The sequence below is a fragment of the Urocitellus parryii genome, chromosome 6 (assembly GCF_045843805.1).
Source record: "Urocitellus parryii isolate mUroPar1 chromosome 6, mUroPar1.hap1, whole genome shotgun sequence".
Lineage (NCBI taxonomy): Eukaryota > Metazoa > Chordata > Mammalia > Rodentia > Sciuridae > Urocitellus > Urocitellus parryii.
The window spans coordinates 78121087-78148616 of NC_135536.1; the positions used below are offsets into that span (position 1 = coordinate 78121087).

General features: G+C 35.6%; 2 protein-coding genes across 2 annotated transcripts in view; both read right to left on the reverse strand.

The window, feature by feature from the left end:
- Positions 1 to 3272, reverse strand: part of Styx (serine/threonine/tyrosine interacting protein) — a 33599-nt gene extending 30327 nt beyond the window's left edge. Inside the window, exon 1 of the mRNA XM_026411029.2 lies at positions 2918 to 3272. Within this exon, the coding sequence (XP_026266814.1) occupies positions 2918 to 2974 (57 nt within the window). The 5' untranslated portion in view covers positions 2975 to 3272. The remainder of the gene's footprint in view (positions 1 to 2917) is intronic.
- Positions 3273 to 5530: 2258 nt separating this feature from the next.
- On the reverse strand, positions 5531 to 26568 carry Psmc6 (proteasome 26S subunit, ATPase 6). The gene is made up of 14 exons (XM_077799408.1): positions 26450 to 26568; positions 25458 to 25537; positions 25336 to 25375; positions 25075 to 25127; positions 22611 to 22678; positions 22087 to 22201; positions 19871 to 19958; positions 16837 to 16898; positions 16625 to 16748; positions 16196 to 16257; positions 14301 to 14421; positions 13913 to 13993; positions 10609 to 10680; positions 5531 to 6043 (listed from the first exon to the last, which is right to left on the reverse strand). Exons 1-14 carry the CDS (start codon positions 26532 to 26534, stop codon positions 5925 to 5927), a joined length of 1170 nt encoding a protein of 389 aa, XP_077655534.1. The 5' UTR covers positions 26535 to 26568; the 3' UTR covers positions 5531 to 5924.
- Between the last annotated feature and the right edge of the window lie 962 nt (positions 26569 to 27530).

Below are 27530 nucleotides of genomic sequence, written 5' to 3' on the forward strand. Positions count from 1 at the left end.
CCTCCTATGTGGAACAGTGCCAGCTATGCACCCTAACTACATAAGACCATTTGACACTTTACATATCACACTAGGAATTAGGAAGTTAATATTCTGCTTATTAGCCAGTTTATTATGATTATATGCTTCTGTTCGATGGTTTATTTATATGGCCTTTATTTATATTTCTGTCAGCTCAAAAGCACACTCCATCTATAGAAATGCTATGGGCTAGGGATGTGGCTCAAGCGGTAGCGCGCTCGCCTGGCATGCGTGCGGCCCAGGTTCGATCCTCAGCACCACATACCAACAAAGATGTTGTGTCCGCAGAGAACTAAAAAAAAAAAAATGGATATTGAAAATTCTCTCTCTCTCTCCTCTCTCTTTAAAAAAAAAAAAAAAAAAGAAATGCTATGATTTTGGTGGGAAAGATACCAACAATAAACTTTAGTGTCTTTGCCGAGGAACTGGGAAAATAACTAGGCTGTGTCCCTTGTAGAATTCATCCCTTTCTGGCTATAGTGACTGATCCACAGAGCATGCACATGACCTAAACTGGGCCAATTCTCTAGGTTCCAAACACAAAAAGATGGAAGAGAAGCAGTCTGATTCTTCCATGAGTAAGCTTTTTAAGCTTATGACACCCCAGAGCAGCTGACAACCAAGCTCTATACCTTGAAGAAGTCATAGAGAAAGCAGAGACTCACAAGAGGCAAAGGTAGTTATGATGCAGTATAATACTTGGGTTTTGTTAAGTCCCTGATACTAGCTTATACCACTACCTTTTTGGATTCCATTACTTTTCCTTTGTTCAATCTAGTCTGAGTTGGTTTTTGTTACCTGCAATCAGTATAGATCAAACATCCAATGATATAAAGTTTGAACTGCCTTTCAGTAGACAATATCACTGTCAACTAGGCTCTAAGCATCAACCTCCTGTATAAGAAGAAATACATAGGATTCTTGGGCATATTCCTGCCATAAAAACCCTTTAATTTTCCTGATAGTGTCTTTTGTTATTCATAATGGCCCCTCCTTTTTTTTATTGGTGCATTATAATAATACATAATAGTGAGGTTCAATCTCAATACCACTATCTTTCCTTTCCCTCCCTGGCCTATTGCTTGCTCTACTGCCACTTGTGATCAAAGTTATACTAATAAACTGACTTAGGATGGGGCCCCTGAGGTGGGGGAGGAGCAGTGTTGATCACCAGAAAGACATGATTAGGGCCTGCAGAACTTTTAGCTTAATCCACCAACTTCTGGGAAGTTGGTGGATTAAGATGGAAGGCAGCTGAAGATTAAGCTCTGTGACAAATCTTGAAGAAATACTGATGATCTAGGTTGCTGAACAGGGGTGTCAAAGAGATGGTGTCCTCTTCCTTCATACCTTGCCCTATGTGTCTCTCTGTTCCGAGATCTATATCCTTTGTAATATCTATTATGATAAACCAGTAAATACATTTCCCTGAGTTCTGGGAGCCATTCTAGTAAATTAATACTACTTGTAATTGGCAGTCTTGTGGGACTGAGCCATTAAACTGTGGAATCTAATCCTAAATCTGAATTACAGGACACCAAGGTGATGTCTGCCAAAGAAATGATGTGGAGAAAAATCCCCCAAATAACTGATAGAGAAAAACCCCATGTTTTCAACAGTACCCCTACAGGAAAGAAGAAAGGTGTATTCCCAGTAAGAATTTATAATTTTTTCAGGGGTTAGACATACTATATACACAACAAAAGATTAAATGCAAATTCTGAGGATTAGGGCAGGGAAAAACTGCAATGTATTAAAAACAATAGGAATTAAGAATTAGGATTCCAAAGTCGTCTTGTGTTTTGTGATATGATATTAGCTTGACAAGACTTTTTCAGTCAACTGCATTATTTTGAAGCTATAAAAGCATACTCCTCATATTATTATATGTTAAAAAAAAAGTGTAGTTTAATTTTTCTTGGGTCTTAAAACATGTAGTTCTAAGCATCCCTACCACAAGCAAGGGAGCCCTCCAAATTAAAAAGAGAACACCAAGAATGAGTATCTGTAATAAACCAAATGTTCTCCTAATAAAAGGGGGCTTTATTTTCCCCATTACCTATAATATACTTAAAACTCCAGGAATTTTAGACTTCTTTCTTGTTCCTACCAAAGCATAACTGAGATCCTTATCCTGTTAGAATTTAACTCCAGAAAATTCTAATAGTTTCCAATACCATAAAATATTTGCAACAGATGGAAAAAACAAATCTTAATACAAACTTCAGGCAAGAAATAGGGTGGAGTAAAAAGAACCCCGAATTAGGATATCAGGAAACCAAAGTATAAACAATTTTACTCTCAATATTAACTTTCCTCTAAAGGCAATACTTCTGATTAAATGAGCTAGCTTTGTGATATTTTATTCTCTTAGTCAGTTTTTTTTTTTCCTAAAAACAAATAAATACTTTGGGAAACTATTTGAGGACGCACTCCCAAAGTATAGGCCCCAGGTCTATCCCACGTGTGAATCCATGTGTCCCCACAGTGAATAGTTGACACCGGAGACATTTCTCAAGCTGAGATTAAAAACAACTTTACCCGTCACTTAAAAAAAGAAGAGAAAAAGGAACAAAGCTTTCCACTGCTCTGGTAAAAATGATGAACCTTACTCCGACTAAATCCTCAAACACCGAGTCCGGGGGATCCGGGATTGCTTTTCCTCATCCCATCACGGTAAGTACACCAGACGCTACCCGCCTACCGGGTCTCCGGAGGAGACAGAACTGCTCAGAGCCGTGACTCTGAGATGGAGGTCCCGCCAGAGGTCCCGGGACGCCCTCGGAGGCCACGGCGCTCCCATCGAGGTGGAGGCTGCGACCGCTGGGGCCTGGGGTCGCACCTCGGCCAGAGCCACGGGGGAGGCCTGTGCGTGGCAATCGCCGGACAGACTTACCTCGGCGTCTTCTTTGCACTGTGGGAGGGAAGGGAACTCCAGCTTCACGTCCTCCATGGTCCGGACCCGCGGGCTGGTGGGTGGGGTGGGAGGATGAGTTACCCTGCCGGCCAGACCCTCGGGCTGGCAGTGGCGGCGAAAAGAAAGAGGGCCGGTGGAGCGTAGGGCTGTCCGATGGGCGGCGGCTCACAACTAACAGAAGCAGACTAGAGGGTCGCAGTGACTCCTGTGGCGGCGGCGGCGACAGTGGGGAAAAGGTGGGTTGTGCGGCTCCCTCCCAGCCGCCATGCTGCTGCCGTCTCCCTCCCCCAGCCTCCGCGCCCCTCTGGCAGCCCAGGATCCGGCACTGGCTCGAGCCCTACAACCGTCTCCTCTCCCTCCTCCACCCCCACCCACGCCGCCCTAGCCAATCCCTGCCCACGCTCTCCTGCGGCCCGCCCTCCGCCGCCGCCAGGTGTCAGCGCGCCGCCGCCCTGGCCCGCCCCTTCGCGAGAGCGCAGACGTAAGGGGCGGGGCCTCGGGGCGCTCGGCCGTGGCTCGGCCGGCGTGGAGGGACGGGCTGCAGTGGGAGGGAGCGAACGCAGGCCCGGGGTAAGTAGATGCTCAGAACCAGCCCTGCCTCTGCAGACAGGACGCAGGTCCCCTAACAGTCAACATATCCTACACACCAGAAACTGGCACCCAAATGGAGAACTAGTTGCTCCTCTCAGAATTCTGCATTTTGTGAAGTTATAACCCAAGTAAGAGTTCAAATTCATGTTATGCTGCACAGAAAAAGAAACACCTGTCACCTTTAAACAAGTAATTAGAATTGTGGACTTCCAAGAATGCTAGGGAATATAACTGTTTACCTACAAAACCCCCAAAAATGACAAATAGAAAGTCATTGGAAACGAAACAGATAAATTCACCCTCAATAAATTATACATAATACCGTAAGGTTTCTCCCTTGATAATATTAAACTACTTGACTTCAAGTATATTTTAAAAAGGAGTTTCTGCTAAAGTTAATATCACATTGTTAATAAGGGTTAGGTATACACTTTCTCTGGGCCTAGGGAGATACTACCATCCTTTTTGTTTTAAACAGATTGATAGATCCCAAGGTAGAAAAGCAAAGATTTATACACCTACCTGGTTGTTTTAAATAAAACTACCACCAGCATAAAAGTAAATAGGCAAAATTAACAAAATGCCAATCACAATAGATAAAAGTGAAAGGATTACAAGAAAATTGACTTAGACCCACCCTTGCATTCTGTTACTTTTTATAGTCATATGTATGCAATGCACTGCTCATAGACGGAACTGTTGAGCAATTTGAGTGTTAACATGGCCAGCCTGAGTGTTTTATGTTCCCAATCACCATATAAACTGTTCTCCACCTTTAAATATTATAAAAGGCACATAATACCCTCCCAGTACTGTATTTAATTTGAAGAATGCGTTTATAATTAACCAGGCCATTTATCATCACTTCTTTAGTGTTTGTAAAACTGAAGTTGTCTTTTTTAAAACAGCAATTTTAATTATAATCTAAATTAATCCCCAAAGATGATTTCCTTGTTTAATGTTAAAATTTTATTGCCAGATACGAGAAAAAAAATTGTACATAAGTAACAGAACTTTTTAGCATTTCTGACATCAACATTCCCTACATTAGACACTCTTAGCCTTGCATTCATGGATACTTACAGAGTCCAAGGGTGAGCTTAGGAAATAATAAATCTCCTAAAATTATAGTACATGTAAAATTGTGTGAATTTCTCTGGGAAGAGGATGTAAACTGTAACATTCTCAAAAATGAACTATTATCTCACAGAGACAAACAAGTCACATTTATTAATTATTAAATATTACTTTAAATCATAATCTTAAAAATTATGAATGTTTATGTACTTTTAAAATTAACTATCAAATAGCCTAATCACAATAGGTAGAGAGTAAATACTTTCTTGAAGGAAGCATATATATATATAGACATGCCCATTCATGGTATATATAAAAAGATGGTATATATCAAAGATGACACTTATAATGTGAATACAACTTTAAAATAAAATTTTAAAACCTACATTGCTGAATGTGGTAGTGCATGGCTATAATCCCAGTGGCAAAAGAGGCTGAGGCAGGAGGATTGCAAGTTCAAAGCCAATCTCAGAAACTAAGCAAGGTTCTAAGCAACTTAGTGAGATGGTCTCATTTAAAAAAAATAATAAGGGCTGGATGTGACTCAGTGATTAAGCACCCTCAAATTCAACCCCTAGTACAAAAAAAGAAAAGAAAAAGAAAAAATGAAAAAAAAAATACTAATTGCAACATCATCTGAATTATCAAAATAAAGTTTACTGCTGGGCCCGATGCTGCACACCTATAATCCCAGTGACTTGGGAGGCTGAGGCAGGAGGATTGCAAGTGCAATGCTAGCCTGGGCAACTTAGCAAGACCCTGTCTCAAATGAAAAAATAAAAAGAGCTAGGTTCACACTAGCTCAGTGATAGAGTGCCCCTGGGCTCAATCTCAAATATTCACCAAAACACTAAAATAAAGTTTACATCTGAAGGACCTAAAGGAACACAGTAAATATACCCTTAGAAATGACAAGAATATAGGTAGAACTAAATCAAACAGATTTTATTAAACTTTGTTAGAATGAGGAAAACAAATGATATAAAATAAGTCTTAAGAAATGCTCTCTTGTACTACTATCTCAAACTATTTTTCAGTGTTTTACAAAATGCTCACATGGCAAATATGAAAAGCTTCAACACTCTTCTTTTGTAACTTTTGCTGCAATAAATGCAACATTAACAAACATACAAATTTCTTCTGTGTCAATTTTAAAAGTTGAATTACTGAATTACATACTAATTTTTATGTTACTCATACATATTTTATTCATTCACATTTAATGAGATCATTGCCAATACATACATTATTTTCCTTAACTTTATTTTTACTTTAAGTCAATGTCTGTCATGCAGCCATCCAAAACCTTACAATAAAATTACACAGGTTTGTAGTCCAATTTAGATTCTAGCTTCTTAGAATCAGCCACTTTTCTGACTGCTTTCATGAAGTCTTCTTGAACTACAAAATCATGATCAGCACGAATTGCAAACATACCTGTGAAGAATAAAACAACATGATTGCTATATATCATATGTGAACTACATATTCATTATAAGAAAACTAAATAATGTAAATCTATGGAGTAAATATGAAGGAAACTAGATTTACTGCTTCTGAGTCAGTAGTTCTAATTTGTTAAAAACTATTCTTGCTCAACTGAATTCCACAGCTATGGTGAGCATCAGTTTTCAAATAAAAAAGATGAGACAGTTGGGGTTGTGCTTATGGCCTTTGCTCGCCTAGCATGCATGAGGCACTGAGTTCAATCCTCAGTAGCACATAAAATAAAGGTATTCTGTCTACGTACAACTAAATAATATATTAAATTTAAAAAGATGAGATAATTACATGAATATTTAAAATCTGGCTCACATGGTCTCTATATCCAATGTTAGCTCTTAGTAAAAACAAAAGCAAAAAACCCCAAAACTATCAACAGCAAATACATTTTCAGCATTAGTTTCTTAATGCTATAGGCAGTGATTCTCTGGAAGAAAGAAGTACATTTATGAATAAAACAAAACACCTCCAGTAATTTTCATAGCCATTCATTGCAAATAATCAAAGGCTTAGAGAATGGGAAATTATAAGATGCAAACAATAGGCTTTAACAAAAAATCAGAACCATTAGTCCATCGTCAAATACTACTTGACAAAGGAGTAAACTTTTTTTTTTTTTTTCTAAAAGTAATTATGTTATGGATATGGGTCCTGGATTTTGAGACAGTCATACTTTCATGATGAACTATAGCTGATATGGTGTCATTATTTACGAATTACATGAATCATACTAACGTTTCCATTGAGGATCTGCTTGAATTGAATTGTCAAGAATATAAGAAGGTTAGAATAGAAGATTTCAAGGGTTACTTCCTATCATTTCTTTCTGGATTTCAATATGAAGAGTCTTTGAAATGCTCATTTTATGTTGTCCTAAAATCAGGTGAAAGGAAATGACTGTTTTGTTTTTTTTTAATAGACAAGTTTCAAAACTTGCTTAGAAAGCTACAACTAAATTAGGTAAGCTATTTGTATAAATCTTATGTGTATGACTGTTTTCAAATCACTATTTAGAGAATGAGTGAATCTGCAAAAGACATAAATAACAGATGATAATGTTAGGACTTGAATGGAAAATAAAACTATAATTGAAGCAAGTATATATTAACTTAAGGAAATATGTAACAAAAAAGGCTTAAAGTCTAATAAGAAAACCAAACAAGAATTCTTATATTTCCAGATGTAAATATGTTCCCCAGAAAAATCAAAATTTTTCTGGATGAGGTGGCATACTCTTGTAATACCAAATTCTCAGGAGGCTGGGGCAGGATCTCAAGTTCAAGGACAGTCTCAGCAACTTAGCAAGGACCTGTCTCAAAAATTAAAAAGAACTATAGCCCCAGTGGTAGGGTACCATTGGTTTCAATCTCCAGTCACACAAAAACAAATGCTAAAATTTTAATCCATACAGAAGTTATAATTCTTTGTCAAAAATAATATAAGAAATTTTTTAAATATGCAAAACAAAACCACAATTAGATATTATCTCATGCCAGTAAGAATGGCTATTATCAAAAATATTAAAGATAATGAGTGCTGGCAAGGATGAGGAGAAAGAACCCTTGTACATTACTGATAGGAATGTAAACTGATGAAACTATTTATAGAAATCATTATGGAGTTTCCTCAAAAATTAAAAATAGAACTACCACCATATGACCCAGCAATCCCACTACTGAGTATATATCCAAGGGAAATAAAATCAGTATATCAAAGAGACATTTACACACCCATATTTATTGATGCACTATTTAGTTATCAAGAAATGGAAACAACTTAAGTGTCCATCAAAGAAAATATGCTACACACACACACACATATAATGGAACAGTATTCAGCCATAAAAAGAATAAAATCCTGTCATTTGAGGCAATACAGATTGAACTAGAGATCAACAGGTTAGGTGAAACATGCCAGGCACAGAAACACAAGTATCGCATGATCTCATATGTGGAATATAAAAAAATTCATCTCATAAAAGTTGAGAATAGAATGGTGGTTACCAGAGGCTAGGGAGAATAGTGGGCAGGAAGGGATGGGGAAAGGTTGATTAATGAGTACTATGTTACAGTTAGGAATAAGAAGTTTTGTTGTGGTATTGTACAATTAGTGATTATAAGTAACAATTAGATACTGTGTGTTTCAAAAGCTAAAAGGATTTTAAATGCTTTCATCATAATAAAATGAAAAGTGTTTGAGAGAACCTGATCTAAACTTTATGCAATGAATATGTATTAAAACATCACATAGTACCCCGTTAATATGTATAATGTTTATGTTTATATGTATCAGTTAAAAATTTTTTTGTAAGCTCTGTTTCCTCAATGCCATGTCCTGATATGCTTTTCTCCTCCATACCTTTCAACTATGATGCTCTGCTTCACCTCAGGCCAGAACAATAGTGTTGGCCATCTACAGACAAGATCTCTGAAACACAGGTGTCCAGTTACAGAAGATGACTATGAGGTTTTCCCATTAGATATACATACCCACAGCTGCCCTGAAGATCTAGTTCTACTGTCTACTGCATTTTCATAGCACAAGCTCCTGAAATATTCTATGTCCCCTCCTGTGCCAGGGCCTACCTGAATGACTAGGAAGGTATCCTATGATATATTGAGCCTTCAGAAAAATTTACATGTCTCCACAAGGATTCATTAATAGCTTTGAGGACCCTCCAAGCCTCAAGGAGGATACCCTCTCACTAAATATATTCTAATTCAACTGAGAGATTCACAAACATCATAGAATGACAGTGAGTGACACAGTAAACTTTCAGAGATGCAGGATTCACCAGAATTAAAATCACTGACAAGTACCTGGAAAGGCTGAAGAAGGCTTTTCCACAGCCAGTCCCTACACAGGATGCTCTATGATAGCCAGGAAGCCAGGGCATCACCATTACCTTATAAGCCAGCCTTCTTTAGAAGTTTCTGGAAATGTTCTAAAACTCCCTGATGGCCCAGAAACACTGAAGCTGCACTAGAAGACCCAGAAATGGTATCAGCCCACTTTGCAACTACAGACTTTTCTAAGTTCTAAAGGAAGGTCTCAGTAACACTTCTTGGAAATTGACCAGTCTTCAACAATGTAGCACAAAATTGACCATGAAAATGTATTTTAAGAAAAATAATGTCTACTACTACAGTCACTGACTTGGATTCTGCATTCATCGATCAAAAATATTCAGAAAAAAATTGCATTTGTAATAAATATATACAGACCTAAAGAATTTGTGGAAAAAAGTACCTATCAAAATTTGATAGCATCAACCTTTAAGATCACAGCATTGCTTTTGTTTTGATTACAATTGCATCAACACTATCTTCTGAGAGCAATTTGATCTGGTATGGATTTTAGAAAAAGAATGTCATAAATTACTCTAAGTAGTTCAAACCATATGATAAGTTTGTCTCTTGATATTTTAATTGACAAGTCTTTATGAGCATGATTTACTATGATTTATAATGACAGACTGTAGACCTACGGATCTTTGATCCAGGCACTGAGTCACAATATACCCATAAACACATTCCTACAGAAATGTTAATATAGCATTAAACATGATATGAAAGTCAAGAGGAAATCGCATACTATAATACTTAAGAAGTAGCTCACCTACAACCCATGTAGTTAGTTAATTATAAAAACTACTGTAGAAATTTGGTGTTGGACTTTAAGATTTTATATGGAAAACAAAGACTAAATGACTCTAGGTAGGGTTTTTGTTTTAGATGGACACAATACCTTGATTTTATTTATTTATTTTTATGTGGTGCCAGTGCTTCATTCATATGAAGCAAGTGCTTCACCACTGAGCTACAACCCCAGCCCTAGGTAGGGTTTTAAAGTTACTTGGTGTCAGAAATAAAAATGTATCACATGATCAATAATTATATTTTAAAAATGCATTTATACAAGTTGCATCATTACAGAATTCATAAATCAATCTTTCAAAGATTACTGCTTATAGACTAGTATCAGAAAATAGATGTTATCCATTTTGCAACACATACCTTTGGTGCTGGCTCATCCTAATCTTAGCTTTAGGTGTAATAGACAATTCTGTAGTCTCAGACTTACTTCAAGGGGCCCATGTTGTATACGTGCCTGCCTTCCTACACTCCATTTGTAGGCTTCAGAAGTACAAAGGAGTTAACACCTCCAAGGGAAAATTTCATTCAGTGGGGGAGAAGTGCTAGTAATAAATGTTCTCCCATCTTTCTGTCAGTTAATCTCTGTATGTCCTTTTAAAGTCTCCTCAAATTCCAATATTCCTTGTCTAAAGATGCTGCCTCAATGGTGCATCCTTATATGTTAGCTTTCTCTCTTTCCATCTCACTCGTCCTGTTCTCTCTTGATAACTGGAAATCAATTTCCAAAAGAACAGCATACATTCAATCCTTGCAAGGTCCAGCCTATGGTTTTTGAAACTCAAAATAGTTTTAACAAATTTAAAATATTAAAAGCAATAGCAAAAGTATGCTCCACACTCTTACCTGCTTCAGTGCAAACATTTCTCAGGTCTGCTCCATTAAAGCCGTCTGATAGCTTCACAATCGCTTCATAATCTGTTTAGGAAAAAACACTGGAAATTAGTATTTAAAAAAAAAAAAAAAGGTGGGGAAAGACCTTTTCTGCTTTATGACTACATGGAAAATTAAAATGAAGAGCTTACTTTGAATCTGAGCAGCTATGAATTACCATAAACATTCCACAATATTATTTTTTATTTGTTGTTTTTATATATACATGACAAAAGGGTGGACTCTGACATACATGAACATTCCACAATATTAACTGAAAAATAAAAATTTTGTTAACTAGCACCAAGAAGAAATAGATATATCTCTGAAACTTTAAAATCAAGAAAAATATCATCAAGATCTGAAAGCATCTTAACCATTTTTATGCAGTGAAACAACTATGCACAATGAACTTCAGATATCTGTGATGCTATGACTCATTAATACCTTAATTTGAGTCAATCTGTACTACTCAAAACCAATTATAATAATGTAATCACATAAACCAAATGTAAAATATATCAAAACCAGACATCAGACATAATTTTATGACATTTCTGGTTAAGCTTCAAGTAGTATTAGACCTAGGAAAACAATAATAGTTAAGTGGGCTTTCTAACCCACATGACAGACATGAATTAAAGAGCTATAGGTTTGGAGTGGCAGGCATGGATTTGATACAGAATAGGAAGAGAAATAAAAAAGCATTGGCACTGTGATTTGAATAACTTTAACAAGATACTTTTTAATGAGGCAATATAAGGTAGGCAATCATCTAGATATTCATTAATTAGTGTCCAACAGGTTCAAGTTCATCATAAGCTTCCTCAAAGCAGGAATTTCCAATTGTAGCCCATTATCTTGCACCTACCAAGAGTTCATTATTTGTGAACTCTTGGTAGGTGCAAGCAGGAATTTCCAATTGTAGCCCATTATCTTGCACCTACCAAAAGTTCATTATTTGTGGAAAAAACCTATTATTTGACATCTTTTATTTTTATTCTTTCCACCTCAACGCTCTCACAGGAGCAAGGAAATAACAAGAATAATCAATTATTTGTAATTACCGAATACCATTATCTTTTAAAGGTTTGGTTTTATTTATTTATTTTTATTTTTTTTTAAAGCTTCCTGGCAAATATATTAGATTCCCCTAGCCTAAAGGATGGCAAAATTTTATGTACAAGGCCAGTAAATACTTGCTCGTGACAACTTTATGCTTTGCAGGCCTTATGGTCATTCAACCCTGGTTTTGTGGAAAAACATTCATAAATAACATAAATGAATGGCATGGTTGTTACTACAAGAAAGCTTACAAAAACAGAAGGCAGAAAGAATTTGGCTCCTAAGTCACAGGTTTGCTACCTTCTACCCTAGACTAGTCCCTTATTTAAATACATGTAATTTTTATCTTCTCTGTCCTCAAATCTCTAATAGTATTTTCCCATCTTCACTCTGCTTGCATTCTATTTCACTGAGAATATAGAAGCTTTCAGAAGAAAACTTCCATGAGGTCCCATCCTGAGAAGCTGTCATCATCAGCATCTATATATTCTGCCTCTTCTCCACTTTCATAAATGAAAAGTATGCTCATAGGGCCAACTCCAATTCAAGTAAAATGCATTATTGGTTTTTCTCTCTCAGTTCATCCTACTACCATTAAAAAAAAACAAAAAAAAAACAAAAAACCTCCGCCAAATTCTTGTCTCCTTTTCCCTTCCTAGTTAGTACAATTCCCCTCTGCAGAACGGAACTCCTTAAATATCTAAATTTAATGCATCTTCTCCCAATCTCTCTGAAAGGCATTTTAAGTAAGCTTTCACTCCACACTTTCTTAATCTCAGAATTATCCAAGTTCAGTCTTTCATTCTCTTCTATTCTCTATCCACACTCAATCTCTTGGAAATTTCATCAAATTGCAAGACTTTACAAACTATGTTTTTATGCTATTATCCACATTATATCTTCAGCACAGACTGCTTCAATGAATTACAGATGCATAAAGAATTAGTACTCAATATCTTTATTTGAAAATCTAATTGGCATCTCAAATTTAATACAACCAGAATAAAATTTCTTATTCTCACCTTTAAATCCAAGCCTTTTAAATTTTCTTTTCTTTTCTTTTAAAATGCTAGGGATCAGTCCTAGGACTTTGAACATGGTAGGCAAGGTTCTCTATCACTGAGCTACATACCTAGCCAAGTCTTTTCAAGTTTAGTTGCTGGCATGTCCATCTTTCCAGCTGCTTGGGTTAAAACCTTGGGTCTTTCTTGGTCCTCTTATTTAGCTCCCACCACACATCCAATTAACAAGCTTGTCACATTTACTTTCAAAAGGAACCCAGAGTCTCATCATTTTTTTTAAAGATTTTGTCAATTATAACTCAATATAGTTGGAAGGAAAAAAGGCTTTGTAACCACCTGTGATTATCATCTCTTACCTAGATCATTGAAATAATTTCCTAAATGAGTCTCCTGCTTCTACCCTTGTCCTTCTACACCTTCTTCTCAACAGACTATAAAAAGTTATCTTAATTCTGAAATATTCATAGATAAAATGATATAATGCCTAGAATTTCCATTTTTAAAAACCAAAAGGAGGAAGAGGTTACGGATGAAAGAAGACTGGCCAAGAATTAATCATTATTGAAAATAAAGTGGTTCATCATATTCTTCATATATTTTTTTTTTTGCTGCTAAATATACATATTCAAAAATAAACTAAATTTAAAAGGCAGAATAAACCTCCAACCCTCAAATCAATCTACATATATATCATACTGACAACTACATAATTATACAGGTAACTTTTTTGAAAGTGCTCTGGCTGTATAATCTTTAAAAAAAATTAAATAAACATTGAAGTTGGGTGGTGAGTACCTGGTGATTAGAAGTTTATTAAACTCTTATCCCTACTTTTTATGTGTTTCTAATTGGCTCACACCTGTAATCCCAGTGGCTCAGGAGGCCGAGACAGGAGGACCCTAAGTTTTTATGCTATTATCCACATTATATCTTCAGCACAGACTGCTGATATAATAATTCTTTCATCCGTAAGTTCAAAGCCAGCCTCAGCAACTTAGAGAAGCCCTAAGCAACTTAGTAAGACCCTGTCTCTAAAATAAAAAAAATTTTAAAAGGGTTGGGGATATAGCTCAATCCCTGTTACCAAAAAAAGAAAAGAGAAGGTAAATTTGGTAGACTATCAATATTCAACACTATTTTTGCTTCATTTACCAAAATGTAAATACATAATAAATAGGTTATTTCCTTACCTATTTCACCATGCTTTGTAATGGGTCCTGCATGGATTTTCAATATATCTAATCTTGCTTGTTCGTTTGGTAAATCAATATCTGAAAATAAGAAATTATAATAAATTATTTATATATATGTACATTTTTAAAATTAAGTTGGAGTGAGGGAAGTTATAAAAAGAGAAATGGACATAGACAAAGTAAAAATAGATAGCAAGTAAAGAACTTTTTTTTAGAGAGAGAATTTTTTAATATTTATTTTTTTTTTAGTTTTCGGTGGACACAATATCTTTATTTTATTTTTATGTGGTGCTGAGGATCGAACCCAGCGCCCCACGCATGCCAGGCGAGCATGCTCCGCTTGAGACACATCCCCAAGCCCCACAAGCAAAGAACTTTAACTCACGTATTTTTCTATCCAATCTTCCTGGACGTAACAAAGCAGGGTCCAGTGTATCTGGTCTGTTTGTAGCCATGATCATTTTAACTCTATGCAGAGTATCAAATCCATCCATTTGATTCAGTAACTGAAAACATTAAAAAAATTATATAAGACATAATTTATAAAACATACTGTTACAAATTAGCACATACATTTTTATGCCTAATACCTTCAAATATGTTGCTTACAGATAAAAATGTGATGTTGAGAATGATCATTTGATGAAATTCTACTTTTATAAAATCTAACATATAAATGCCCAATATATCAGACATAACATTTACATTAGGATATGTGAATACAGACTTTCCCTATAAATCTGATAAGCCATAAAGTATCTTCTCAAATAATTGAACCATACATAGAAATATTGACAAATACCAAAAACATTTCCTTTGATTCATAAAATTTTCTTCAATAAATGTTGAAAACCTTACTACATTTAACAAACTCTAAATATAGGTAGACTGACAATATATGTTAGCTGAGGACATTATCAGTTCCATGAATAAAATTAACATTTCTGTTGTTTTGTTTTGCGCTTTTTTTTTTGGTACTAGGGAATTGAACCCAAGCGTGCTTAACTACTGAGTCACTTCCCCAACCCTTTTTTATTTTTTCCTTTGAGACAGTGCCTTGTTAAGTTGCTTAGGGCCTTGCTAAATTGCTGAGGCTGGATTTGAACTTGAGATCCTCTTGCCTCAGCCTCCAGAGCTGCTGGGATTACAGGTGTGTGCCACTACACCCAGCTGTGTTGCTTTAAAACAGTTAAGTTTAAAGTTTCTAAGAGACATTATAAGTCAATTCAAAAATATTTTATATCTTCTGAGCACATCAGCATTAATTTATAAAAAGGGATTTCAAATTCCCCTAATGAGAAAAATTTGACATTGCATTGCCTAGACTACCTGGTTTCTACCTTATTTGCAGAAGTGGAAAAACGTATTTGGGATGATGCCATCACATCCACAGAATCTTGACCAGAAAAAGAGAAATGTCGGGAAAGGCTTTATGTGTACAACTCCGTTCCATCATCTACCTCAATTATCAAAACCATTTTAATTGCTTCTCAATCTCAGCAAGAGAGCAAGAGAGGAAAGAACAATTTTGAGTCATCTCAGATGTAATTATAACATACTTATTTTCAAGTTTTAATGTTTGTGAGTCATAAAATGTCCTTAAAAAGCTAGCAGAAGATCACATTCATAATATAAGATGCTCAATATACAATATAAACATCTGAATGGTTGATGTGCTCAAAAAGTACAACAATACAAATGCATACCAAATGGAATGTTGTAATCACCTTATTTTTGCCTATATTCTTAGACACTTATTTCCTTAAGGATAAAATATTCAGAATTCTCTTCTCCCATCTTTTTGAAATATACAGTACATAACTGTTATTTACAGTCATCCTACCATGCAATAGCACAACAAAACTTCTTGTTCCTAACTGCAGCTTAGTATCCATTGATCAACCTTTCCCTATCCCTCCATCCCCCTCAGTAATAGTCATTTTCTACTTTGACACAGAAATGTTTTCATTCCTGTCCATATTTTCAAATTTCACTTTTCTTTTTCTTTCCTTCCCCCATTCCCCCAGCACTGGGGACTGAACCCATGTGCTCTACCACTGAGCTATAGTCTCACCACTGTTTTGTGAGACCTCCAATTTGCAACTTTCCTTGCCTCAGCCTCCTGAGTCACTAGGATTTCAGGAGTGTACCACCATGCCCAGCTTACTTCTAATTCTTCATTTAAACTGTAATACATATTTAGACCTTCAAATATGGAATGTTCAGTTGTTCATTTAATAATTATTCATTTCTTTATGAACCTTCTGTACCAAATATTACCTCCATTAAGGTTCTCTGAATCTCTCTATCAGCTGAAGTACCTTCAGAAAACCGACGACCACCTAAAATAACAGATTTAGAAATTTATATGCATTACTCATTTTCTCTATAACCATTGTTTAAGAAAATAAAATAGTAATAGTGTCTAGGGTTAAAATATTAACATAAAAATTAAATGACAAGAATTATACTAACAAAATTAAAAATGATTTTGGTATGATATTTTCCATTTTGTCAATGTCAAAGGTTATTTACTAAAATTGGTTAAACTTTCTAATCTTTAAAAAATAATATCCAGTTCACTGTTATCTACTTCATACAAGTTACAATTACAAGTTAAGAGAAGGGAAAAATTCTTTTAAATTTTTAGAAAATTTCCTCATAACAGTTAAAAAAATTTTAAATAAAATTTAAAAGATTTATTCTTACCAATAGCATCTATTTCATCCATAAAAATGATGCATGGCTGATGGTCCCTGGCATAATTAAACATTTCTCTAATCAAACGAGCACTTTCACCAATGTACTTGTCTACAATAGAACTAGATACAACCTAATTAAAGAAAAAATATTAAGTTAAATATAAGGCAATTTGAATAAAACTTAATTTCAACAACTACTGAAGAATTTTTTTTTTTCACCTTTAAGAAATTGCAGTCCAGTTGGCTAGCAACAGCTCGTGCCAAGAGTGTTTTTCCTGTGCCTAGGAATGACAGATGAAGTTCTAATCAGATGGAAAGTAAAACAAATTTTCAAAAGCCTTTTTTTTTTTTAAATTTATTTATTTATTTATTTTTTAGTTTTCGGCAGACACAACATCTTTGTTTGTATGTGGTGCTGAGGATCGAACCCAGGCCGCACGCATGCCAGGCGAGCGCGCTACCGCTTGAGCCACATCCCCAGCCCTCAAAAGCCTTTTAAGGATATTATCCTTTGGCTAGTAAATTTTCCAAAATCAAAGCTAAACCCTAAATAAAATTTTCATTTAAATTCTTAAGCACTTATACTCAATAATAAATTTTACTTAAAATAGCCCTTGTAATTTTATTTTATTTATTTGTTTATTTAGGTACCAAGAATTGAACCTAGAGGCACTTTTCCACCGAATCACATCTCCAGCCTTTTCATATTTTATCTATTAACAAGGCTTCACTAAGTTGCTAAAGTTGGCTTTGAACTCATGACCCTCCTGCCTCAGTATTCTTAGCCGCTGGGATTACAGGTGTGTACCACTGTGCTCAATTTGTAATTTAATTTCAATTGACAAATAATAATTGAATATATTTAAAATGTGATACTGACAGATTATAAACTAGAATGACTAAATCAGACTAATTAACATATCCATCACTTCATATACTTATCATTATTTACAGTGAGAACATTTAAAGTCTACTTTAATGTCTAAAACATTTTTAAAGAAAAAAAATGTACATCTGGCTGTGGGGGAAAGGGGTGTAGCTCAGTGGTAGAATACTTGCCTGCCATGTGCAAGACCCTGGGTTTGATACCCAACAGTGCAAAAAAAAAAAAAAAAAAAAAAGGAATACATTAACTATGGTCATTCATGTTATAAAATAAATCACTAGCATTTATTTCTCCTATTTAACTGAACTCTGTACCCTTTACCTAAATCTCTCCTATGCACATCTGCACCTTTCTCCCTGCCAAATCATCCCTAGCAGGACAACCATTCTACTCTCGACTTCTATGATCTCAATTTTTCAAAATTCCACATGTAAGTGAGATCGTGTAGTATTTGTCTTTCTTGGCTGTTCTCCTGGCTTCTTTCACTTCTCTAGATTCATCCACATTCTTATAAATGACCAAATTTACTTCTTTTTAGGACTGAATCATATTCCTTTGTGTATGTATAGATTTTTTTCATTTTTCATCAGTTGATGTGCATTTAAGTTTTCATATCTTAGCTATTGTATATAGTGTTGCAATGAACATGGGAGTGCAGCTGTATCTCCAAATTTCATTTCCTTTGGATACATATGCAGAAGTGAAATTGGTGGATTACATGGTATCATTGTCTGCACTGTTTTCCATAAGGGCTGCACCAATTTACATTCTCACTATCAGTGTATAAGAGTTCCACTTCCCCCACATCTTTGTCAATAATTGTTAGTCATCATGCTAAAAATTTAGAATTTGAAAATAGAATTGATAACAGCCCTTCTTTAAAAATATATCAAATCCTGCTTATAACATGGACCATGATAAATACATATTAAAATGCAATGGTTTATCCTGAATACTAATTAATCTTTTATCTATGCATATTTTTAACATCAAGCTTTGGTTATTTGAAAACTATTGGTTTAGTAAATTTTGCAAATCTTCCAAATGTTGATATTTTTCATTATATAATATCTAAAAAACAGACTTATTAATTAATTAATATCACTGCCCATCTTTGTTGGTATGTGGTGCTGAGGATCGAACCCGGGCTGCACGCATGCCAGGCGAGCGCGCTACCGCTTGAGCCACATCCCCAGCCCCCACTGCCCAACTTTTCAAGAAAGTCTTTAAGAATTAACATATTAGAAAGCTGCCAAACTTGCAACACCAGACATTAGTTTTTAAAAGTTCTAATTTACTTGAAGGCTCAAATTTTATGGCTAATAGCAGATGGTATCATCTGTTTTCTTTTTGTTATTTATCTTTTTTTGCAGTGCTGGGAATCAAATCCAGGTCTTCATGCATGCAAGGCCAGTCCTTCAGCTGTATTTAACATGATAAGCCCCAGTCCTTCAGCTGTATTTAACATGATAAGCCCCCAGTCCTTCAGCTTATTTAACATGATAAGCTTACTTTGTTCACTTCAGAAAAAAATGTGTACTGGTCTGAATTAGCAGTAACTAGCAACCAGTAAGCAATAACCAGTCTGAATGACCACAGATTATAAATTATCCTTTTTTAAGTAAAAATTGAATTCCAAGAAAAACAATTCATTTATCTGACAACTCAACTGACCAAGTGCTTTTCCTAAATACAAATATCCTTTTCAATATGCAGCAGAAATACTTTGTACGTACATATACTCTCCATTTTATCACACAGAACGCAAAATATTGAGAATTTAATAAAATTATTTTTTTTACTGCTCTACCAACATTTTAAAGAAAAACTGGAATTTTTTGTTATACTGCAAGTATGTGGTGATTAAGAGAACAATGACTACAAGTACAGTTTCAAGCCAAGCAATTTTACCCACATTGCCTTCATACCATCAACACAGACATTAACATGGTAAAGGAGACATATAACATGTTACTATCATGAAAGTAGTCTTTCCAGCCACCCCAATTCTAGGTAGGGAACTCAGGGCTTCATGTATACTAGGCAAGCGCTCTACCACTGAATAGCTATATTCTCAGCCATGAAAGTAGTTTTGATCTTGCAGATCCCAAGAAAGCATCTCAGAGACACCTGGATCTGTAAACTACACTTTGAGGAATATTTCATTAGAATCAAATGGTACGCTATAATACATACATTATGAGGTACAATGAACTAAGCATGTCCCAGAGAGCAATAGACACACCTCTCCTATCTCACTCTCATGAATGTAGTAGAGGCTGGAATTTTTCCATATTAAATCCCCACTTTATTTTTTATTCTTTAATTCATTCATTTATGGTGAGGTAGAAATAATTCAATACTAACCTGGTGGTCCATATAACAAGCAGCCTTTTGGAGGTATTATTCCTACTCGCTGGAATAATTCTGGATTTGTAAGAGGTAACTCTATTACCTAGAAAAGAAGTCGCATGTTTCTTAAAAAGTTAGTAGACATTTTAGCATGTTCTCAAATAATAACTTGCATACTAAAGACATTTCCAAAGTCTAATATCAACAGAGTGGGACATACACATAATCCATAAGACATCTAGATTTCTGCACTAGGTAAAACCATTTATGATAGAAGTTTTTCTGAAATATATTACACAATGGCTATTTTAACAAACTACATTCTTGATTATACACAGGCATACAATGTCAAAACATACTCAAATGTACACTTAAAATCTGTGCATTTATCAAATGTAAATTATACCACAACATCAACAACAAAAAAATCAGTGAAGCCAGGGTAAATAGCAAATGCCTGTAATCCTAGTGACTGAGGAGGCTGAGGCAGGAGAATTCCAAGTTCAAAGCCAGTCTTGGCAACTTAGCAAGGCCCCTATGCAACTTGGTGAGATCCTGTCTCAAAATAAAACATTAAAAGGGCTGGGGATGTGGCTCAGTGGTTAAGCACCCGAGGTCAATCCCTGGTACAAAAAAAAAAAAAAAAAAAAGAATCAGTGAAAAAAAAGTTTTATACTAGTTTGCATGTGGGAATATAACACAAAATTATCCTGAAACAGGGAAGGAATCTGATAAATTATAATTTCCAGAAAGAGAAAACTGTGTATAAAATTTCACCTATTGGCATTTTACCATAGCAGCCTTAAAAGAACAATGGGCTCAACTTTCAATATCCTATCAAAACAATTCACAGGAAAAAAGAAAATGGAGGATGGAAAAATTGAGGATTTGACTACTCAACTTATATTATTCACAGTACCATCAGTAACTTGTGAGATAAACACCTATTGAATAGCTATGTCTATAAGATGTGACTAGGACAAGTGAAAATTATAAAAAATCAAAATTTTAAAGTGCCTACAGATGAAAAGAACATGGACGTGATTTCTTCTGCTCCTATGCTGAAGAAGTGATGCAGCAAAATCACTGTAGAAAGCAGGTTTTCTGTTCCATGAAACCATTGTTCTTCCCTTGGCTGCCCTTTCACTAAATAGACGGTGAGAACTGGCTTTCAATTTACACTTAAGCCAAACTTTCTCAAGTATCATCAAAAAAAATTTGGTTTCACAATCACCTAGAATGTTTGTTTAAATGCTAATTCCTAGGACCTAAAAATCTTCATTTTTAAATTTTTTTGGAGGCATTAGGGATTAAACCCAAAATGTAACATGTAACTTGTAACATGGTTGGCAGGCACTCTGATACTGAGCTACATCCCCAGCCTTTTAACAACTGTATCAGAAAATTTACTGTGCTGAAATCTAAGAACTACTGGCTTAGGGCTTAAATTAGTGGAGGTAAGACTTTTCAATCATTTCCATGCATTCCTAAATATTTTCATTTTACATTCAGATAAAATCAATAGGACATTGTAATTTGCTTTACAGATAATTGTCAAGAAGCCATCTGTGCTGTGATGCAAGGCAATCCTTATTAGATCCTTCACCTAAAAGCTCCAAAGATTTAAACCATTCCTATAGTCAGTATTTTTCCTAAATAGCATCAAACAGCTTTAACAAAAGAAACTAGTTAAGGCACAGGTAACTTATTCCACTGTGAGAAGCTAGCAAACACTATAAAATACATGTTATATGAATGTGCTCCAGTTTAGCGGCCGAGTGCTTGCCTAGCACATGTGAGAGACACTGGGTTTGATCCTTAGAACCATATAAAAATAAACAAATAAAATAAAAGCATTCTGTCCATCTACAACCACAAAAGAAAGAAAAGAAAGAAAGAAAGAAAGACCAAAACCAAATGTGCTCCAACCAAAATAAACTATTTTAACAATTAAAACCACAGATGGAAAGAACACCAGATTATATATCTGCTTCACCACAGAAAGAGCAAGATTTCTAACATCAAACAATCTCGAAATTAACAAATGCCAATACTTCTCATGCCTAGAAATTCAATGTCATTCTTCTCTCAAGAAGAGTGTTAAATGCATAATATTCAAGAACAAAAAATAATTTGGACAAAAATATTTTTTTCATTCTGCTTCTCCCTTCAGACATCCAAAACCTGTACTATTTATTAGTAATTCAGAGACCAAAGCATGACATACTAACCTCTCTTAATTCCCGAATCTGTTCTGACAGACCTCCAATCTCAGAATAAGAAACATTCCCAGGGTCCTCATGAGACATGTTGTAAACAAGTGGATCCACCTCTCTTGGCAAATATCTAGAATAAAAAGGCATTTGTTTTTCTTTCAAAAGATGTATTTTCTCTCAGCTTATGGAGTACAAATAACTTGTTTGTAGGTGATATTATAAGGATGCTTGGGGCTGGGGATGTGGCTCAAGCGGTAGCGCGCTCGCCTGGCATGCGTGCGGCCCGGGTTCTATCCTCAGCACCACATACAAACAAAGATGTTGTGTCCGCCGAAAACTAAAAAATAAATATTAAAATTCTCTCTCTCTCTCTCTCCCTCTCTCTTTAAAAAAAAAAAAAAATAAGGATGCTTAATTAATTAGAAATTAGTAACAGGTAAAAAGTGTCAAAACATTTATTGATTTCAAGAAGCATATATTTTGGATAAGACCTTCCCTTGGCGAAAATAAAAGAAAACTAAACAGAATACAAAACCCACCTCATGATAGTTAGTGTAGTCATATCCAAAGCAACTCTTGTTCCTGGCTTCAGCTTACTTTTGTCAAGCTGGTTTTATAAAGCAAAGATATTATAAACATTTAAAATGGAGAATAACACTCTAACAAGAACTTAACATTCACTTTTACCCAAATACTCACTTTTACCCTTCAAAGAAAACACAAATATCGATAATAAACTCCATGCCAATAGAAGTAATAATTTAAAATTATTTCCATCTGCTTATTAGAAGAATGCAATTTCAGCATCAAATCACTGACAAAGTTTGAAGTAGCGATGGCGTCCTTTTAAAAAAAATACCGTTATTTATTTTTATGTGGTGCTGAGGATTGAACCCACTGCCTCATATGTGCGAGGCAAATGCTCTACTACTGAGCTACAACTGTAGCCCCCCTCATTTTTGAAAAGGGAGTGGACTTTAGAAGTTTACTTTTTTTTTTTTAATATTTATTTTTTAGTTGTAGTTGAACACAACACCTTTATTTTATTTATTTATTTTTATGTGGTGCTGAGTTTTGAACCTAGGGCCCTGCCCGCACTAGGCCAGCGCTCTACCACTGAGCCACAACCCCAGCCCTAGAATTTTACTTTCAAACACTACTTAATATAATTTTATTTATTATTTTGGTTCAGGCCCTGAAGCGATGTGACTTTGTGAACTAGTACTAAAACATTTATAGAAAAATCCTGTGGTGAATATTCTGGGAAGGAAAAAGTACATTTTAAAGGTGCCATTTAAATTTATTTTGAGAAGTATAACTTTGGGGAAAAAATTTATTAGTTAATTCACAGACAACTGGGGAAGATGCATTTATGGATTTTGTTTCCTCTTTGAAATTTTTATTAACATACTAAAGAATGAAAAAGAAAAAAAAAAAAAAACCCAAACACCAACCAACAACAACAAAACTCATAACAAGCAAAACAAGCCCAAACCCAGACATTATCATTCATGCCTTTGCTATATGCTAGACCCTAAGCCAGGCACATTATATATTGAGGTGAATCATACTAAACAATTTATTGGTATATCTAAGCATGGTAATTTAATTGTTTAGAATTGGATAAACTCTATCCAATAGATTCAGGATGTTACTTTTCAAAAATGAAGTTGCTATTTGATAGTTTTAAAAAATGTTCGTCAATACATTTTAAGTTACTGACCACATTCCATGGGATTTTATGAAGAGCTACAAATTTAGGACCAAGTGTTAATTAAAATGAAGTGATGATAGACAAAATATTAGATTTAATACAATGGATTAAGCTAGCCAACAAACCATGGCACACACCTATAATCCCAGCTAGTCAGGACGATAAAGGAAGAGAATAGCAAGTTCCAGGCCAGTCTGTACAACTTAATGATACTCTGTAGCTCAAAATAAAAATAAAAATGGCTAGGGATGTAGCTTAGTGGTAAAGCACTTACCTAGTGTGCACAATGACCTGGACATAATTCCCAATACTAGGAACAGGAGAGGGTGTGGATAGGTGGACTAAGCCAAAAATATTGCCTATAAGTGAGGTACTTGAAATTTTTTTTTTAACTCAATATGGAACTATCTCAATGTTTCTTTATATCCATAGAGAATATATACACTAACAGTTCTTGATATATTCCACTTTCCAAATATTCAATCCAAATATGCAAACATGAAATATCTTAGAAATGCCAACTTTTGGCATCCAGAGGGCCCTGAAGGGAAAGGAAAATCACTTGTCAGATTAGGAATCTAATATCTGACTTAGAAAAATGATACTGACTTATATGCTAGGTAAAATCCTCATATGAGATTTATTCCCTGGGTTAAATTCTCTTCTATAGGCATGTTGTTATCAACGTTTTTAAAACCTGAACCTGTTGTAACACATTCTCAAAGAAAGTTCTTCCAATGAATACATAAGGATGATCTACTTTAGAACAATTCCTTAAGAGGAGAATAAAACATAACTTAATTTTAGATGCTACTGAATGATTCTAAGCTATCTGTTGGCAGGTTTTGATGACTTTAACATGAATTTAAAGTTGTTTCTATTTGCCTTTTCTAATGTAAATTACCTCTAACAAAATTAACTTAGCCCCTAATATAGAAAATATGAAAGATTTTTTGAATGTTTAAATAGATAACTCATAGTGTCTAATACTTTTTAAGTCCTCTTCAAAAAAGACATTAAAATAAAAGATCTACTTTCCAGTTATAAAATTCCTTCATTTTTAAGTATGCAAATTTGATTAAAGCAATGTGATATGGCAGAATATATGGAACACTACAGGACAAAACCCACGATTTGAATTCATGCTTTGCTAATAACTTTCTCTGTATGAAGAAGTCAACCTTAGACTTTGAGCATATTGCCTAATATGCTTGCCTCAATATGTAAATATAAGGTATATGAAAGCACTTTTATCAATCATAAGGCACTATACAAACATCAGGCATTACCTGTCGACGACAACCCACAACATATCTTGGTCCATTTGTAGCTTTAACAATGACTAGAAGAGGAAAACAAAAGAATAAATTGAAAAAATAGTAAAAATACGTGTGTGTAGTATCTCCACATCAATGGAAAGTTTAGTTTTATTTCTGTCCTCCAAGAAGATAATAGTTAAAATATAGTCCATGCAAGAATAGCATCTCCTTGCATTACTGTCACTAAAGTAATAAGCATTTCAAAAATTGTTAATAAGTTAATCCACTTACATTTTTCTTCAGTTAATTGCTTAAGCACTTCACCCACAATCTAAGAAAGGAAAGAAAGCATTACTTGTTGCCAATCACTAAAAAATACCATCACCCTCTACATCCCAGACTCCACTACCTACCTGCCCAACACTTTGAAGGGCCTTCAGATCATTTTCAGACTTTTCATACTGCTTGGTAAGTTCTTTTAATTGTTCCCTTACTGAAACAACATAATTTAAATGTTTTAAATTGAACAATAATCTTAATGCATTACTTAAATCTATTTCACTTTATGTAAGTTTCATATCCATCACTATATCAAGCCAAAAAGAAATTTTGTCGTTGGTAATGAATAGGTAACAAGTGTAAAAATAAACGTTATCAAAAAAAGCAACATATCTTTTTTTTCTTGATCTGTAATAATCACTTGATTAAGCAAATTTAAGTTACATTCTTACAGACAGACATCCTTACACTTCATGATTTGCAACTACAAATCCAAATGATTTAATCAGTAAATTAGGCTCTTTCTCATTGCTTCACCTACCTACCTGGATTACTCTTGGTTTTCTACCCTAAATAAAGTTAACAAATGTAGTTCTCCACAGAAACATACGGTTGTAGTCTTCCTTCATTTAATTAAATCACTCAGGCTTTTTTCTATGTTGCATTATGGAAAAACGTTAAGTGCTCAGGGTGTAAAGCTTGGATGCTTGATACAATAAAATATGAAACACGAGAAGGGTTATTACGACCACTGGACCCCTTTTCTCCTCCACCAACAAGCCAAGCCGCCTTCCCCCTCTCCCGGTTCCCGAATCAACACTGCCTCCTTGCACCCAAACCTGGGAAACATCCCTGGCCTACTTCTTCCCCACTTGTCTAATCCTTTCCCACTCCCATCTCAAAACCGTGGATGTTCTCTATGTCATTCGGACTGGACTGGGCCATTTCCCCACCTGAAGGGGTGCTATTTCCCAAGCTCTGGGCCGGATGACAAAGCGCCTTGTCCCTGGACCGGGGCCTTCTCATCTCCAGGGCTCGGTTGCCAGGCTTGGCCAAAGGCCTCCGCTTTGACAGAGGCATAAGTGAGTACAAAGACGAGGTTACGTGGAAAGAAAAGTGCACTCACACTCCTTAAGACGGCCGTCGATCTCCTTGTGCTCCAGCAGCTTCTTGCGGTAATCCTGAAGCGCCTTATCTCTAGGGTCCGCCATGATGAGAAGCCGTCGCTCATAGGGGATGCCGGGAATGGCCATGGCCGCCCGGGCGGGGGAAGGGGCGGGGCGAGGGGGGGGGGAGAGACTGCCTGGAGGGGCGGATTTACGAATGTCCCGCCCCTTCCTCTTAGCCCCGCCTTGCTACTTACGTCTCTCGCCTCTGTGTCTCGTCTCGCCTAGAGTGCCCCTGCACACGAAACGAGGCCTCCAACTATACCGCTCCCTGCCGACCAGGAAGGGTAAAGCAGGACGCGGGTTACTGAAAGACCTTGGAACCACAGTTGTAATAAACTGAGAAGGGAGTGGAACAAGGAGTAATACCTCAAAATTGGTCTGATAGCCTATCGGTGTAACACAGATGGCTTTTTGGTATAACACCTGCAGTTACAGAACAAGTAGAAAGTTTCAGCGAATGAATGAGGTACTGATAGATCTGCTTGTGATCTAGTAGGGAAATTAATAGTTTTAGAGTGTTAAGTGCTATGATGGAAATGAAACACGGTGATGTAATAGAATCAGATGGGGATAATTAATTTAGAACAGACGTCTGAGATGAGAATGCACCAAACTGTAGAACCTTCTGAACAGAGGAAGAGCAAGAGCAAGGTCCTGAGGTGAAAAAGAGCTCAGCTACTTCTAGAAACAAAGAGGGAGTCAATGAGACCAGAAGGTAGTGGAGTAGAGAGATGGAGCACAGATAAGAATGCTGAAGTGGCTGAGACAGGGACTTTGAGGTCCGCTAAACTGTCAGATTTCTGTGCTTTTGGAAAAATTGCTTAGTCTTTGGTTATCTTTGTAAAATGAGCATAACTGGACCTATCTAAAAGGTTGCCATGAGTATTAAATAAGAAAATGTACCTAAAGTTGCTAACCCAACATCCATCACATAGTAAGCCTTCAATAATGTTCTTTTAAATTGTTATTTCTGGGCTGGGGGTATAGTTCAGTGGTACAGCACTTGCCTGGCATATGTAATAATTCTAAGTCTAATCC

Excerpts from the sequence above, each read along its gene's own strand:
- Psmc6 (XM_077799408.1), bottom strand. The coding sequence starts at position 26,534 with ATGGCGGACCCTAGAGATAAGGCGCTTCAGGATTACCGCAAGAAGCTG. Across the intron at positions 22,202-22,610 it reads ACTACACTAACTATCATGAG|ATATTTGCCAAGAGAGGTGG; the intron begins GTGGGTTTTGTA and ends TTTTTATTCTAG. Across the intron at positions 16,749-16,836 it reads TGGACTGCAATTTCTTAAAG|GTTGTATCTAGTTCTATTGT; the intron begins GTGAAAAAAAAA and ends TTCTTTAATTAG.